At 45.5% G+C, this 17,330-nt stretch overlaps 1 protein-coding gene across 1 annotated transcript in view; it reads right to left on the bottom strand.

Annotated features, from left to right (window-relative positions):
- Positions 1 to 15,847, bottom strand: part of PCDH19 (protocadherin 19) — a 107,015-nt gene extending 91,168 nt beyond the window's left edge. The window contains exons 1-2 of the mRNA XM_077827199.1: positions 13,713 to 15,847; positions 10,053 to 10,380 (exon numbers count right to left, since the gene is read on the bottom strand). Coding sequence (XP_077683325.1) covers positions 10,053 to 10,380; positions 13,713 to 15,847 — 2,463 coding nt within the window. The remainder of the gene's footprint in view (positions 1 to 10,052; positions 10,381 to 13,712) is intronic.
- Positions 15,848 to 17,330: the final 1,483 nt, after the last annotated feature.

Raw genomic sequence — 17,330 nt, 5'->3', positions numbered from 1 at the left:
GGCATTCATTCTGGTTGTAACAAACAAAATGTGATTATAACAGACACTCTGGGGGCTTTTTAAGGCTAGCACAAAAAAGGAGAAGCTGGAGAGGAAAAAAGAATTGACAAGTAGAGAAATGACAGAGAAAGACCCATACGGATTTCATGTCTTACAAAATAAAATTCTTTGCTAACTCTAAAAATTTATGGTAGTTAATACAGAGAGATATTCTAAACAAAAGCTGCCTGGGTTACCCAAAAGAAAATTGCGTCTTTTGCTAGGAAAACCATTTCCTACGGTCAGAAAAGCACTACCTGGCAAAAAGATATGTAAAAGCAATGAGGCCTGATCCTACAACCTTTGCTCACCATGTGAATGGTCCTAATGAAGTCAATATGAATAAGGATTATTCGTGTGAGTGAATAAAAGTTGATGGTCATTTCTGAGCCTATTGCTGGAGTCCACCATCTCAGTAAAAAGTGGCCTCGTTTGTGATACCAGCAGCACGGCATTCTGGACTGTTTAGACTGCAAACTAGCATCCCTTGTACTTTATTCCTAGTTTAACAACAGAAGTACTTAGTTAACACTGGGAGACAAATTATGAGACTGTGATTTTAGTGCACTGTTGGCACAAACATGCACACTACCCCCTTGCATCTGCATATCAGATTTGCACAAGCGCCTGGGTAGCTGTGTGGGCATGCATTGCTCCTGTAAAATAGGCCATGCATGTGCAGCTCTGGTCTGAAAACCTGGCCCCAAAAGCTTAACAGCAAAGAGGAGTGACTGAGGGCAGATTCTGAAGTCCTAGGAGCACTCTGCGCACAGCCTTTTTGAATGGGCTGATAATAAGACAGCATCAAAGCAAGACAGAAGTTGATTCACAAGCTCTTAATAATACATAATGTTTCACATGTATATACCACCTTCATCCAAATGCATTTACACTCCCACATGCTGGCTTCCATACCACTTCCAACATGCTGTCACTCTCTAGCAAGTAACTGCCATCAGCACAAGACACAGGAAGACGCATTCCAATTTGCCATTGATCCATAAGCACAACTCCCAGAAAAAGTTCTTTAGAAGCATCATACAAAACATGATGGCTGGATATGGCCCTTTTAATTTTAAGGCTTATGTCATAAATATAAAGGGAAGGGTAAACACCTTTAAAATCCCTCCTGGCCAGAGGAAAAACCCTTTCACCTGTAAAGGGTTAAGAAGCTAGGATAACCTCGCTGGCACCTGACCAAAATGACCAATGAGGAGACAAGATACTTTCAAAAGCTGGGAGGAGGGAGAAAAACAAAGGGTCTGTGTCTGTCTGTGTGATGCTTTTGCAGGGGACAGAACAGGAATGGAGTCTTAGAACTCAGTAAGTAATCTAGCTAGATATGTGTTAGATTTTGTTTTGTTTAAATGGCTGAGAAATTAAGTTGTGCTGAATAGAATGGATATTCCTATCTGTGTGCCTTTTTGTAACTTAAGGTTTTGCCTAGAGGGATTCTCTGTCTTTTGAATCTAATTACCCTGTAAGGTATTTACCATCCTGATTTTACAGAGGTTTTTTTCTTTTACTATTTCTCCTATTAAAATTCTTCTTTTGTAAGAACTGAATGTTTTTTTTTTTTTTAAGTGTTCTTAGGATCCAAGGGTTTTGTGTCTGTGGTCACCTATGCAAATTGGTGAGGCTTTTTACCAAACCTTCCCCAGGAAGTGGGGTGCAAGGGTTGGGAAGATTTTTGGGGGGAAAGACGTTTCCAAACAATGTTTTCCTAATAAATAAACCCAGATAAACGTTTGGTGGTGCAGTGGAAGTCCAAGGGCAAAGGGTAAAATAGTTTGTACCTTAAGGAAGTTTTAACTTAAGCTGGTAAAAGTAAGCTTAGGAGGTTTTCATGCAGGTTCCCACATCTGTACCCTAGAGCTCAGAGTGGGGAAGGAACCTTGACAGCTCACTTCTCCCCAGGTTCCCCAAGGAGAAGGCCACTTATCCCCAGTGAGCTTTAGGAAACTGAGGCACAAAATGGGTGTAGTTTTCCTTTGGCTGGAAAACATCTTTTTCCAAAGAGTACCCCATGTGCCCCTGCTGCAAAACAAATGTAAATAATTCAATATAAAGGGCCAAACTCTGACTCTTTTCACTCACCCTTGACATTGGCACCAATTCACAATTATTTCAAACTCTGCTTGTGACCAGAAGAGGGCCCTGATCCTAGAGAGGGCAGTGTTTTGATGGCTCCCATGATGGGAGAGGGCAAAAGGACAGGACAGGTCCCACAAGATTTCCAGCCACCACAGGACTTCCAGGATAGGCTTGAGGTATCATGGGATCTGGCCCGGGATCTGGTGCCATAACATCTCACAGGATTTGGCATGAGATTTCAAGTCATGTGCTTGAAGCCACTTCCTGTTTGCTGGTTTCTAGAAGTCGGTCTACCCTTCTTCCCTTATCTAGGTCGCTGTGGGATGCGCAAGTCAGCCCTTTGGGATTGGAAAGGAATTTTTCCCCCAAACCACCAGATTGGCTGAGGCTGGTTGGGATTTTTCCATCTTCCTTGCAGCAAAACTTCAGGGTTAGGTTTTGAGCAACCGGATGGCTGCAATTCACCCCCTCCCAGGTGTCATAGTTTGGACCTACATGAGGGTTGTTCAGTTGTCACAACTTTTAGCAGATGCCCAGCATAGGAACTTGCTGATTCAAACACCAGATCCAAAAAGGTAACACATTAGGCACTTCCTTATGAGATAGGGGAATGGTGTCTAACCCCGTGGGGACAAATGTGAACCTGTTGCCAGGCCCTAGCCCAGAGGAATCACCCCATCAATGTGCTTGACAGCAGTGCTGGCTGGGGTTGAGGTCCCCTCTTGCCTCAACCCCACAAAACAGGGCCTGCGAAGTGATGGGTTGGCAGGAACAGACTAGGGTCAAAAGTCACAGTGGAAGAATTCCATCCCACAGATCCTCTCCTAACAATAATTTTACTGGCAGACACAGACTGAAGTAACAATTTGGCCCAAAGAATAAAGAAAAAGCCTTTCTAGGCTAGCAGTCTCTAATATTTTTTCTCAGAAACACATTCTAATCCCTGGTTTCAGAGTAGCAGCCGTGTTAGCCTGTATTTGCCAAAAGAAAAGGAGTACTTGTGGCACCTTAGAGACTAACCAATTTATGCATCTGATGAAGTGAGCTGTAGCTCACAAAAGCTTATGCTCAAATAAATTGGTTAGTCTCTAAGGTGCCACAAGTACTCCTGTTCTTTATTCTAATCCCTGCAGACACACATGCTTCATCCCCTCCAAACCAATTGGACAAAAGGTGGGAGCACAAGTGAGTTCAATTATAAGCAACAAGACACTGTGTATGCAGCCCAGATACCTGCCACCATTTGAACGATGCTGCAGAGAAAGATGAAGCGTCTCCTGAAGAGCATTTGTCTCCACAAACAACTCATCCTCAGGGACTTTTATTTCAAGGATCTTAACTGTTAAAGTAAATGAGCCTCACATTAAAGACCAGCTATATATCAAGCCAATCCAAACCCATCCTCTGCTAGGGAAATGGTTGTTTTTAGAGACAGTCACTTTTCAGATGCAAACATCTCATGCTAGCTGGCATATAAACCTACTTTGTTTACCTCTGTATTGTATCCTGTGTCAACCGATGTTGTGCTTTCCCATCAGCACAAAAATGGAAAGTAACAGGTAGGCTAAACATTAGTAAAATCTCCCTGACACCAAAATCTAATAGACTGTGTAACAGTCTCCCAAGGGAAATGGCAGAGACCACATCATTTGAGACATTTTAAACTAAACTGGACAAAGTCCTGGTAAATATACTGCAGGGAACAATCCCGCACTGACTGGGAGATGGACTGGATGGGATAGCAGGTTTTGCCCTTCTCTAGCAGCTACAATTCAGTTGTCTGAAATCTAGGTGGCTGGGTAAGAATCGTAATTACTAAACGGTCTGCAACGGGAAGTGTTATAATAATATGCTTTGTAAACACGTAATTGCTAATGCACTATAACTCCTATTAATGTAATACAGTCTGACACTGAGGAACAGCAACTGTTCCATTGCAGTTATATGGAGACTGCTGCAGTGAGACCTGCAGTCATCTTCCTAGCAGACCCAGGCTGGAAGCACCCTGGAAGTCAACCACCATGTTTTGGACTGGGCAGGGAGACAGAAGCTCGGGCCAGGGTCAATGACCTATTTATCTTTTAGAAGCACAGATCTTGAAGGGGAGAGAAGAGCATGGACTCATATTAAGTAGTAAGAGAAAGCTGGGATCTGGTAACAGGTTGCTCCTCCACAGACACTGAACAGTTCTGGAATATCCTTTTGTGCAACTTCTCTCTATGTTGGGCATTTGTAAAGAGCTCATCACTGTGCAATCTGGGCGCTAGTGATGGATGAGCTCCCAATGTTTGGAGGCTCCATTTGCACAAGCACCCAAAAGTTTGGATTTTCAGCTGAAACTCTTGGGTCTTCCAGATTTAAAGTAATTCCTGGTGCCAGCTGGGTCAGAAATAGCACAACAGCCTCCCCATAACAACAGCCTGGTTGGTACTATTTTGAAAAAGAACGTTATGGTTCTTAAACCCAGTTTTCTACTTTGTTCAAGCTTCAAAGTAGATTATGTTTAAGGGTCAGTATGAGTAGTGTACAGAGGTTTGGTAAGCTCTTTTTTCACCTGAACTGGTTCTCCTTGCCCAGGAAGGCCCCGGGGCTGCACTCCTGTGTGAAAATATGAAGAGGGGAACAAGTCAATCAAAGATCCCTGCAGTTCTGATGTAGCTGCCAAGTCTGAGGCATCCTGCACTGGCAGAGACATGAGTGAGATGACTGAAAAGGTCTTTTCCATCTCTCGCGTCTATGATCCTCCTTCCACAGATTTTGCAATCAACAGCAGTGTGACCAAGACAGGGAATGTGCCCATCAAAGGCCAGAAGGCCAGGGATCCATGGCCCAAATTCATGATTCCTCAATTAGATGCACTGACTCAATTTCCCTTTACACTGTGCTACCCTCTTCCCATCTGTAAATAACTGGCAGCCTGACTTTTCATGGTGGTGCTTCCACCCACTATGTTCTCCTGGCCCTTCACTACTCCCAAGGAGCAGAGCAGAGGGAGGGAATTAATGCAAACAGCATCAGCATTAAGCCAGCAGTCTGCCACATATTAGTCCGCATTCTCTTGGGAGCATATCATGTATCACAGCTGCTCTCCAACTCTACTCCCATCTTGGCTGGCTTCAGCCTCCCACTCACAGAGACCAGCTTACACACAATTCTTGTAAGGGGGAGGATACATGCTACAGGGATGCTACCACATATCCACTTGCCCTTCTGAGTAGATGACAATATTTCTGTGGGTTTTCTCTGGTCTTGCTCCCCTCAGCATCACGTGGCAGGGGGATCATTTGGATCTAGCATTCTGAAGGGATTTTAAAAGCCCTTAGAGATCCCAGCCAGATCTCTCAGGGGCTGAACACTCCTAATCCTTCATTTCATACGAAGGCATGGCATGCAGTGGAGAGAACATTCAACACCTCCAGCATTGCAACTGAGGTGCAAGGAGTATTCGTCCAATTCCTCTCCTCAAGGGATATAAATTAGGACACAAACAAAACAGACAACGCCTTGGTGGAGAGACATTCTCAGAGCTGGATTTGTGCAAGGCCTGACACAAAAACCAGGGAAGTCAATGGAAAGTCTCCCATTTATTTCAACAGGCTTTGGATGAGACTTTCTGAGCTCACCCAGTGAGAGAACTGCTTGTACTCTTAATAAAACTGTGAAAATCTTGTAACTGCCCCTTGTGCAGTTCTAGTTTAAGTGCTGGCATACTACATTTTAAGCTGACACTGAAGCGGGGTAGAGAAACATTTAATTTGTTAATACAATAAATTCATTTCAACACTCCATGTTTCAGTGCCTTCTAATATATTAAGCTTATAAGAAGTGACCGAGGGACTCAAGTTAAAGACGAGAAATGTAGGGAAATGCCTTTCCCTTGTGCCAGTGTCCTGCCTCCCTAATAGAAAAAAACAGAGTTAATAGAGTTGAGGCTTCTTCAGGGAGATTCACACCCAGCTGGATCCAAAGCTTAACTGTAATGCAGCTGCATCAGGGAGAAATTTGAACATAAATGTATTCTGGCTGAGTATGTCTACTAACTTTATCAGCTGTGCTATGATGTCTCCCCTGATCTTTTCCTCTTCCCCAATACTGCAGACCTCCAGCTGCCCACAGACAATTCTAGTTAATACCAATGTGTGATGGATTTTATGATTGAATTTAGTCTGTAATACTGAATCATGACCTCAGAGCACTCACAATGTTGCTCAACTCCCCTATATGTAGAAACTGCATAGGAGGCTCCTACAGTGCTCTGGAATACCAATACCTTTTGATAGGCAGCAGCAGCCGCCAATAACACTTCTGAGACCCTCCTCCAAATGATACCATTTTCCCACCCATAAAGGCAGGAATTATTCATAGGACACTGCCCCCAGAACACAAAAAGCCTTTGCTTACTCACAACCTTGGAAAAAAAGTGTGATCTGAACTCTCGGGACACTCCACCCCTCAAATATTATTCTATGCAGTGCTCAGATGAGCCTGAATCTTGATGGGACCCTAATATTAACAAATTCTGGAATTCTTCACCTTTTCTCAAGCCCACCTGAGTTTAGGGTTCAAAGATGGCTGCATGATCAATTTCCCTAGCATATGTAATTAATTAAAGAAAGGCCTGAGCCAAAGAATTCAGATCTAGATACTGATCCAAACTCTCCTCAAGTATGAGGGCATTTGGATCAGGGGTTCTGCCTCAGGTCTGTATCTAGGGAGATCTACACTTAAATTGATGCAGCAGCTACAACTGTGCCACTGTAGCGCTTCAGTGAAGATGCTACCAAGGTCCATGGGAGAGCTTCTGCCAGCAGCGTAGGTACTTCGACTCCGCGAGAGGTGGCAGCTAGGCCAATGGGAGATTCTCCGGTCAACTCAGCACTTTCTACACTGCGGGTTAGGTCTGTTTAACTGCATCACCCATGGGTGTGAAAAAGCCACACCCCTGAGCAACACAGCTATACAAACCTAATTTCCTAGTGTAGACCTGGCCTATACAGTAAATTATACAAGTTATTATATACAGGTCAATATTCAGGTACAGCCAAGACGCCTGATTACAGCTTTTATACCAGAGGTTAAGCTGAACTTTCATTCTCTGTAACAGTGCTCTATTACTTCAGCCATACCCTCCTAATTGCATTTAGACACTCTCTCACTTCTGGCAGCTACAGGCTGTTTATATTCAGTACTGGCTCCGTGTGCTTGTGCACTGATGCAGAAGTTGTCTCAGTGCGTCTAAGTGGGTAACCTTGAAAAAGGCAAAACTGTAAGATGACATGTAAAAGTCTGGAGCTGCTATGGCAGGACAGATGTGAAATGCAAGCGGGGTAAAAGCAGATGATATCTCAAAGACCTAGAAAACTAAGAGAGTCACCTTTTAATTACAAACTAAATCCCTCCTTTAAAACTCTACCCCTGGATTTTACCTAGGGACGCCATAACAATTCAAGAACAAAGGCTTATATCCCTATTCAGGGACCACCAAAAATTACCCTTTAAAGGACCTAATTATGCAGTGCTTATGGAGGCTAAAATACTAGCGAATTCTTCTGGTCTTCAAACAACCCTCCAACCTCACCTAGCTCATCAACAGAAGCAAGCTCCCAGCAGACCAGGACTCAACAACTGAAAGCAGCACCAGACCCTCCCATGCAAAACCTACAGACATAGCTCCACTGCCACAATGATCAATACCCCACACAACATATCTTTCAAGAGCCATAGGTTCTACACATACCTATCACAAGGTGTGGTGTACCTCATCCAATGCACTAAATGCCTCCATAGCAACCCTGGGAGTGAAACCAGACAATCACTGTGCTCTCGAATGAACTCACACAGAAAAATAATAAAAGACAAGAACACCATATAACCTGAGGGTAAACATTTTTCAAAACACATTCATTCCACATCTGACCTCTCAGTCCTCGTCTTCAAAAGAAAGCTGCACAACGCTTTCAAAAGACAAGCTGGGGAGCTTAAGTTCATAACTTGCTAGACACTAAATATCATGGTCTTAATAGAGAAACTGGATTTATGGCTTAAATACAACCATCTAACTCACTAACCCCACCTTTTTTGTCCTGTGACTGCAGAAGTGCTAATGGGCCACTTCACTTTGAATGGACCCTTAAAATGTGCTTTCACTACTTATGCTAAATAACCTGTTCCACCTTGTATTTAGGCGATACACTTTTGAATACCTTTCCCAAACCTTGAACTGTGTGTGGCTCGAAAGCTTGTCTCTCTCACCGACGGAAGGTGCTCCAACAAAAGATATTACCTCATCCACCTTGTTTTTCTAATATCTTGGGACCAACACAGTGTCTAATGACACTACAAACAGTGAATTCAGTGGGAATTTTGACAACATAAGGACTGCAAGATCAGGCCCACAGACACCAACTGCTTTAGAACAGGCCTGAAACCAGACACTAAGGGCAAAACTGTACTCTTAGTGTGTATCTACACAGCAATTAGACGCCTGCAGCTGGCCCAGGTCAGATGACTTGGGCTCATCGGGCTGTAAAAATTGCAGTGTAGTTGTTCGGGCTTGGGCTGGAGCCTGAACTCTAGGACCCCATGAGGGTGGAGAGTCCCAGCACCCAGGCTCCAGCCCAAGCCTAAACAGCCACACCGCAATTTTACGGCCTTGTAGTTCGCGTCCTGTGATCCCAAGTCAGCTGACGCATGCCAGGCCTGGGTGTTTAATCACTGGGTAGACAAAAAGGTATAAATCTGGAGCACCTCCACTGTCTTCAGTGGACTCATTTTGCATTTACACTGGTGTACTGAGAGCAGATTAGAATAGGCCATAAATATTTTAGCTGCTTTTTCAGCTTTGTTATTCTGTTTAAAGTAGGAAACATGACAAACCTTTGATTGTTTTGTTTAATACCAAATAACAATTCAAAGAGAAACAAACAAGCAACAGTAAACAATGCCCATGATGTACAGAAAACACCTGATGGAATTAGAGGAAGTCAGTGAGTGCAACCAGGGCCATAGACACTCCACCTCATTTCTTCATATTTAGGAAGACACCATCCATCACCTATTTCAATGGTCACCACTCACTCACACCAAATAGTGAGGCGACAATATGGGAGATGTTAGAACTTCAGCTGCCTAATTTAAAGCGAAAACCCTGAAGCACTGTGTATTCCTACTATCATACCAATGGCCACAAATAAAAATTTAAAAAACCTTCAAAGACCAACTTAAGAATTTAACTATTGACCTAACTGATGTTTCCTCAAGAATCATCCCATTAAAGCTAAAATGTACGAAATTAGCATGGGAGGGGGGGACACTCCACCAACACTATTAGTACAGCATGGGCTTGACCCTGCCATCATTACTTGCATTAGCAGCCCTGCTGACTTAACTGGGATGACATGTGGTGAGTAAGAATTACTCACATAAGTAAGAGTTGCAGGATTGTGCTCATATTTGAAGTCAGTGATTATTACAGCGGCCGATTCTTCCATTAGAAAGATTTAAGTGACTTCAGACTTTTACATCCAACTCTTAACTTAACTGCTAGGTATTTATACTATGCTCATCATCATGGTATCTGAGCATCCATGTAGAGCATGCATTAAATACTGTTGATCTCTGTGTTCAAGCAGTGGCTTTCGCAGTGCTTAAAGCCCAAAGATGACAATGACAACACCAACAGATGCGTGGAGTATAATACCCTGCAAAAATTAAAATGCATTATATGTACATATATTTACATGAATATCTGCCTCCTTCTGGAAGCAGATACTATAAAGTCTGGAGGCATGACTTGCAACAAGACACATTGCCTTTACACACTAAGTTCTATACACCAAACTTTCATTTGCTGCTAGGGAGGTTCTCAAACTGTTTAGATTCAGCCTCACAAACTCTGTAAAAGTTCTGGCCACACTCACCTCTGGCAATGGCATTCCATTGATGATCAGATCCGGTTGCTGGGGACTCTGCCCGGTGAAGGTGTGATGATAAACGTGGTTGGAGCCTGTGTTTCTAGTATTCTGATTCTCCACATTGAGGAAGGTACTTTCAGATCTGCGGCAGCCCAGTGGCAAGGTCTGCTGATGATAGTCAAAATAGTTGAGAGATGAAGTAAGGGAGGAGCAGCTCACCACATTCATTTTATCTGTCTCCTCTACATCCCGTGGTACCAGCCGGATATCATTCTTGCTGATTTTTTTCTTCTTGCTTGATTTCTTTTGATGCCCATAAGAGTACTCTGCAATTCTGTGGGACAGAAGAAGCAAAATGAGTATCTAATAGAATCCTGAACTGTGCCCGGCTCAATAATTATTAAGAAACCCAGAGGGCTTAGCCCCATCTCAACACAGACTTCTTATTCATGCACCTTATGTCATGTTTTGAATCCTGAGGCAATATATGATCTTTAGCTTATTTTCATATGTATAAAGTTTACAAGTAACACACAAAAAGAAAGGGAAGGGAACATTTCCTCCGTGTTTTGTTTGGTGTTTATAATTGCTGATATTTAGTTACCAGGAATAAAGTTCAGCCTGCAGAAAAAAAAAAATGGAGATGTTACGGTCCATGAACTGAAAAGAGTACCTGAATTAATTTCCGTGTGTAATAAGGATTTTTAAAGTGTTTAGTTCATGTAAATCAAAAACCAGCATGACCAGAGGTTTTTCTCCAGATCTTCTCCCCTAGCAGTAAATACAGCAAATTCCACAATATTCTTATCTTGCACACTTATCCCACCATACTCCGAAGGCTGTTTGCATAACAAAATATTTCCAGGTTGCTTTTATTTCAACTCTTTCATGGTACCATTTGATAACTTTAAATCTTCTCTGGAACCTTTCTTCTCCCCTCCCCCCAATACCCCTCCCCACTTCCTGGGAAATGTTTTTCTTCTAGAAACTGAAGAGCAAAAATGATGTTTTCAAAGAGAAACTATTCTTCTGACCTTTTCTTACATCAGCTTGTTTTTCTATGCCTGTCTTTCCCCTTTGCTTCGTACCTGCTGAAAGAACGAACTGATGCAGGATGTGTGTCTTTCTCTCTTAAAAAATACCAAAGGAAGAAAGTTACCATTAAGCTACTGGAAAAAATAATTAAAAACATAATTGCACTCGGCATTATCCCTGTACATTTAGATTGAAGTAACTGTGGTTCTTTTTTGACCCAGAGGACCGTGTATCATTATCAACGCCACACAGATAGATACAGATATGCATACAAGATGCCAGACATAACAATACTTCTCAAAGGAATTATGTTAAACTATTACCATAGCCAGAAATATACATTCAAAAGTATGGAGTTTGTTACTTTTCAAATTATGATAAAGGTGGGGTTTTTGGAATCCAATAATTGCAATTAAGGAGATAACAGCAAGAATAAGAAACCCAGGTTTATCTAGAAAGGTAAATATTGTACAAGCATTCTTGCTCTACAAAGCTAATTGCCTGAGCCGGAAAAAAACCCATCAAAACAGCTAGCTCTCTCATACGCCTCATAAATGAACTAATTTTATGAAAAACCTCCTGCAGATGTTGATAGGCACCTTGAAAAAATAAGAAAAGAAAAGACAAATCTAAACAGACATACAAAATGCACATATGGGACACATGATGATCAAAACCACATCTAAGCCTATACAGTACTTCTTTGCGCCTCTGCAGCTGACTTCACTTGATCAGATTTACGCTGCTAATAGAATGATCATTCCATTGTGCTTGTCAATAAAATAAAGGAATTCAGGAGATTTTTGTTGCGCAAAAGATCTGTACGCATGCAGGCTAGTCTAACAACACTTGACAGAGCTTTAATTGTTTTGTTTACCTCAATGTTTAAGTTTGGCAATGCCAGAGTCCAATTCTCACAGCATTCATTCTGATGTCCTTTCTCTATTGACCAATTATTTAATTAAACTGCACTTCATTAATCCCTAAAACACATTAAGCCTCCTGGTCCTTTGTTTGAAGTTGTTAGAGGCTTCACCACGATTTGATTTTAGACAGTCAGATCCTATTCTTGTTTAATGGACCAAACTGGCAAGAAATCTGGTATATTAGCTCTCATTTAAAGCTAGGCATCCCATAATATAGCACATACAGTGCTTTATTTGTAGATGATTTTTCCCCATCCAGCAAAAGGGCTTATAAACATGCTTTATGTTGTGAAAATGGAATATAAAAACTGAACTCTCCGTTATTATATCTCTGTAAATAAAACTTTAAAGACTGCACATTCTTCTGCACTATAAAATTGCCACAGGCAATCGTTATGTTACAAAGGTAGATCAAAATTAATTTCCATTCCTTCCATCTGAAAGATTCAGTGCTGAAGGAATGAAGAAGTCATGGCTATTGCACTAGTAACAGGATTAAACCATTTATGAGGCATTGCAGCTGCTCCTTTATGGCATCTGATTGATATTCATGTGTGGTTAGCATTTGTCTACTAACTTGTGTAACACAGAGAATAGTAAAAGAAACAATAATCGCTTGGCTGTTACATATTCAGGGAACACAATTTCAGATATTAGGCTTTCATAGCAGCTAAGGTTTCAGATGCAGAGATGACCTACCATTCCCCATTTTGGACTTGTGATCATGCATTGCAAAATCATGCAGAGTTGTAAATATGATCATTAAAACAACTGATAAGAACTAAATCAACCGTTATATTTTCACAAGGAATTGGGTTTATTCAAGGAAATGACTCTTTTCCCCCTTATTCTTTTGGATTTATTTTTGCTTGTAAGAGCTGCATCCTGCAACACCCATGCACAATAGTTCTTTTATATGGAAAGAAAGGGCTTTAAGGGCATTGCTCCACTTCGTGAATTCTAGCTGAACCCTGATTTCTTTCATAGTGTGTTCTCCCAGCTTCCACTTTTTTTATATCCACCACTCCTGGAGAAAACCAACACATAAAAAATGCCCATAGTGACATCCTCTGGTGGGGACAGGATCCAAACATCATGCAGATGAACCTTAAAGCAAAGCCCACCAATACCAACTACTACTGTAGGCGTGGACTTGCTATCCTATGTGTGGACTCAGTGCTGTGAGCACCTACAACTCTCCCCACGTTAGGCTTGTTCCTTTTCAGCTGTTCAATGCTTCAAAAATCCAACCTTGCTTTACAACCAGGATGGTGCTGCTCACCCAGGAGTGAGTGCAACTATATAAAACATAGTTCTCTCCTGAAATCTAAAATCAGGGGCTCTCTCCTCTTTTGGTAACAATTCGATCTGATTTTTCCCCCTGAGCACACAGGAAATAGCTATGCTGATTTAAGACAGATTGGTTTGTTCTGCTACAGAATGCATAAGAAAATGTATATTAGGACAGATTGTCAAAACACACTTATTCAGACTGGAATATTCTTTTCAAAACCACTTCTCCCAGAGTAATTTAAAAAAAAAAGTTTATGGAAATTTTCTTAAAAGCAACATAATATCATGAACCCTCATTTTTGCTCCTAAAAAGTGTGCAATACACCTGTGGGTTTAAAACAAATGGAAAAGTAATTTAGATTGACAAATCAAAGCACATATTGCATGGTACAAAGAAACAAGTTCACGTTACCTGCAGTTGTAGGTCCTTATTTCCTTGTTATCCCTTTTACACTTGACTGCCACAAAGATCATGGTGACAAAAAGAATGGCAGCAATAGAACCCAGGGCAATAATGAAAATCAGTGACAAGTTAACAGATCCTATGGATTCCTGGGCATCGAGAGCTGGAGATAGGTATATCAAAATCAAGGCAGAAGCTGAGAGCGATGTTTTTCCATGATCATGCGCCACCACAATCAGCTCGTAAGTAGTCTTTGCATTCTCCCCGAATGCTCTGGTGGTCCTTATCTCTCCATTGAACTGATCTATTTCAAAAAACCCTCTATCCCCATCTGCCATTTCATAGGATAGTCTTCCATTCTCCCCCTCATCATAGTCATCTGCCTTGATCACTGTCACTAAGTAACCAACCCCAGCGTTCCTAGGAATGTACACTTCTGCAGTCCCATTGACCAGAGGTGGGGCAGTTATCACAGGGGTGTTGTCGTTGACATCCAGGACGATCACTCTGACGGTGGCATTGCTCTGCAGGGACGGGTTGCCCCCATCTTTGGCCAAGACCTTGAACTCGAAAGCCTTGGTCTGCTCGTGATTGAAGGACCTCAAGGCATAGATGTCCCCAGAGTTGGGGTTGATGGAGACGTAGGTGAAGACGGGCATGTCCCGGACTTGGGAGGGCACGATCTGATAGGAGACGCTGCCATTTAAGCCCAGGTCAGGGTCCCTGGCGGAGACGGAGAGGAGGTAGGCCCCAGGGGTGTTGTTCTCCTGCACGATGACCTGGTAGTAGGGCTTGGAGAAGTGGGGATGGTTGTCGTTCTCGTCGGTGATCTTGACGGTGAAGGACTTGGTGGCCTGCAGAGAGGGCACCCCGTTGTCCCGGGCCTGGATGGTGAGGTTGTACTGGTCCCTCTGCTCCCGGTCCAGCCGCCCATCCACCAGGATGGTGGAGAAGCTCTCGTACTCCTGCAGGCGGAAGGGCACGCTGCCCAGCAGCTTGCATTGCACCCGCCCGTTGGCCCCGGAGTCGCGGTCGGAGACCCGCACCAGGGCGATGACGTAGCCGGGCGGCGCGCTCTCGCTCACCTCCACCAGCTCGCTGTTGACCGAGAGCAGGTTGATGAGGGGCGGGTTGTCGTTGGCGTCCTGCACGCTGACCGTCACCTTGCAGTGGGCCGGGATGGAGTTGGGCCCCAGGTCCTTGGCCTGCACGTCCAGCTCGTAGCTGTGGCCCTCCTCGTAGTCCACGGGGCCGCTGACGCTGAGCAGGCCGCTCTGCGGGTCCAGGTGGAAGAGCTGGCGGGCCCGCTCGGACACGTAGCTGTGGAAGGAGTAGAGCACCTGCCCGTTGGTGCCCTCGTCGGGGTCGGAGGCGTTGAGGCGGAGCAGGGGCGTGCCGGGCGGCGCGTTCTCGGGCACGCTGACGGCGTAGGCCGGCTCCTCGAAGAGCGGGTTGTTGTCGTTGGAGTCGATGACCCGGATGCTGAGCTCCACCGTGCCGAAGTTGGGCGGGTCGCCGCCGTCCAGCGCCGTGAGCAGGTAGCTGTAGTGGGACTGCGTCTCGCGGTCCAGGCTGCGCTCCACCACCAGCTCGGCGAAGCGGGAGCCGTCGCCGCGCGTCTTGGTCTCCAGCCCGAAGAGGTCGTTGGGGGTGAGCTCGTAGCTCTGCACCCCGAAGCTGCCCGAGTCCGGGTCGTAGGCGCTCTCCAGCGGCACCCGCGTGCCCGGGCTGGCCGTCTCCGAGATCTCCAGCTCGATCTGGTCGGTGGGGAAGCTGGGCGCGTTGTCGTTCAGGTCCTTGATCTCCAGCTTGATCACGCAGATCTCCATGGAGCTGGACATCACCTCCAGCGAGATCACGCACTTGGGGCTCTGGCGGCACAGCAGGTCCCGGTCGATCTTCTGCTTGGTCACCAGCAAGCCCGAGCCCGGGCTGATGTCCACCAGGTGCGGGGCCGAGTTGGAGACCACCCGGAAGGCGGCGGGCTGGCGGGGGTCCAGCACGAAGCCGGCCTCCCGGGCGTCCTTGCCGATGTTCGCGATCACCGTGCCGGCGCGCTGCTCCTCGTCCACCGAGTACTTCAGGTTGATCAGGGCTCCTGCCCCGGACCACAGCAAGGCGAGCAGGACGGGGAGAATATCCATCTCCCGGTTCCGCACACCTGGCGCCCCTCTCCCCTCCTGGCTGCCTGTTGATCGCCCGGCGGGGGCGGGGGTATTTTGGTGCTTGGCTGTCTGGGGGAACCGGGGTGGGGTGTGTTGTGTTTTAAAATAGGGTAAAATCAGAGGCAGAAATCGTCTCGAGCCTAGAGACAATCAGCTCGTCTGCTTGCCCCGGCAGTCACCTCTTTATCAAAGTTAGCATCGACCATCCCAGTAAAATCAGCTGCGCTTTCCGCCCATCGAGGTGCATGCAGGTTAGAAGTTATAGAAAAATTGTATTTTATAGAGAGATTAAAAAAAATCACAGAGCAGTCAATATATGGGGGAATCTGGATTTATTTGCACCTGGCATGCGCAATATCTCCCCCCTCCCGAAAAAAAAAATAGCACAGACCTCACTGCAGAGACCAGGCACACTTTAAACGCATCCTCGTGGTTACTGCATTAAAAATAAAACCCTATTAAAAAAAAAAAAAGCAACCAGACACCGAGGCAGCGGCTGGTGTGAAAGTGCGGCTGCAAACGAGCAGGGGTGGGGGAAGCCTTATCCGATCATAAGTCACAGACTGGAAAGAGGGGGGAGGGGAACGTCTGCAAAATAAGATGCTACTGGGGGGTCGGGTTTTGGGGGGTTCCTCAGGGCCCTACCGCGGAGCCACTTCCCTGGGCTGGAGATGGGGAAGGCTGTGTCATCTCTGAGAGTCATACAGTTAGCAGTGGAAAGTCACGCTCGCCTTTGGAAACCCGAGCTAGTCAGTTACACCGTATCCGCCACGCAAGTTCTTACAGCAGTTTGCACAGCAGCCCCACCTCTCCTCCTCTTCCTTCGGCTCGCCCGGGGAAAGTAGGAGCAATAGGTTGGCTAGGCAAAGTCCGGGGCGCTCACAGCAGGGGCGGGCTGCTCCGCGGTGAATCAGAGCGCTGGCGTGCTGAGCTCGGAGACAGCCTTCGCCTTTTTCCTCTCCATTATTATCTCGCATTCATCGGGTTTGCGAATGGGCAGGGGAAATAAAGCTCGCTCCAGGAAAGTTTCACTTCCAGGCTCATAGTCCCTGAATCGTGGCTGGACACGCGCCGGGGAAACAGCGCGAGGCGGGCGCCGGGCTTGGCTGGCTGCGCGCGTGTGCCCAACCGGCAGAAATGACGCCGTGGACTAGTGAGGAGCTTTTTTATATTTAAATTCTTCAGCAAATCCGAGCCTCCCAAATCCTCAGGAGCCGCAGCTGCTGCAGGGCTGGCGGCGGGGGTGCTGGTGCAAGCCCACCCCAGCGGTGCCACGCGTGTGCCCGAGCGCTGGGCGGCTTGGCTTCCCCACTGCCCCGTCTCCACCTCGCTCGCCGCCGCCGCTGCGGCTGCTGCTGCTGCTGCAAACTCCTGGCCACCACACCGTCTGGAGAGAGAGCGCGGCTCCGGACCTGAGCTACGCCGGGCTGCAGCCAATCAGCGGCCGTGGAACCGCGTTCCT

This window comes from Eretmochelys imbricata, chromosome 9, assembly GCF_965152235.1.
Source record: "Eretmochelys imbricata isolate rEreImb1 chromosome 9, rEreImb1.hap1, whole genome shotgun sequence".
NCBI lineage: Eukaryota > Metazoa > Chordata > Testudines > Cheloniidae > Eretmochelys > Eretmochelys imbricata.
This window is presented reverse-complemented; position numbering and strand designations above follow the sequence as displayed.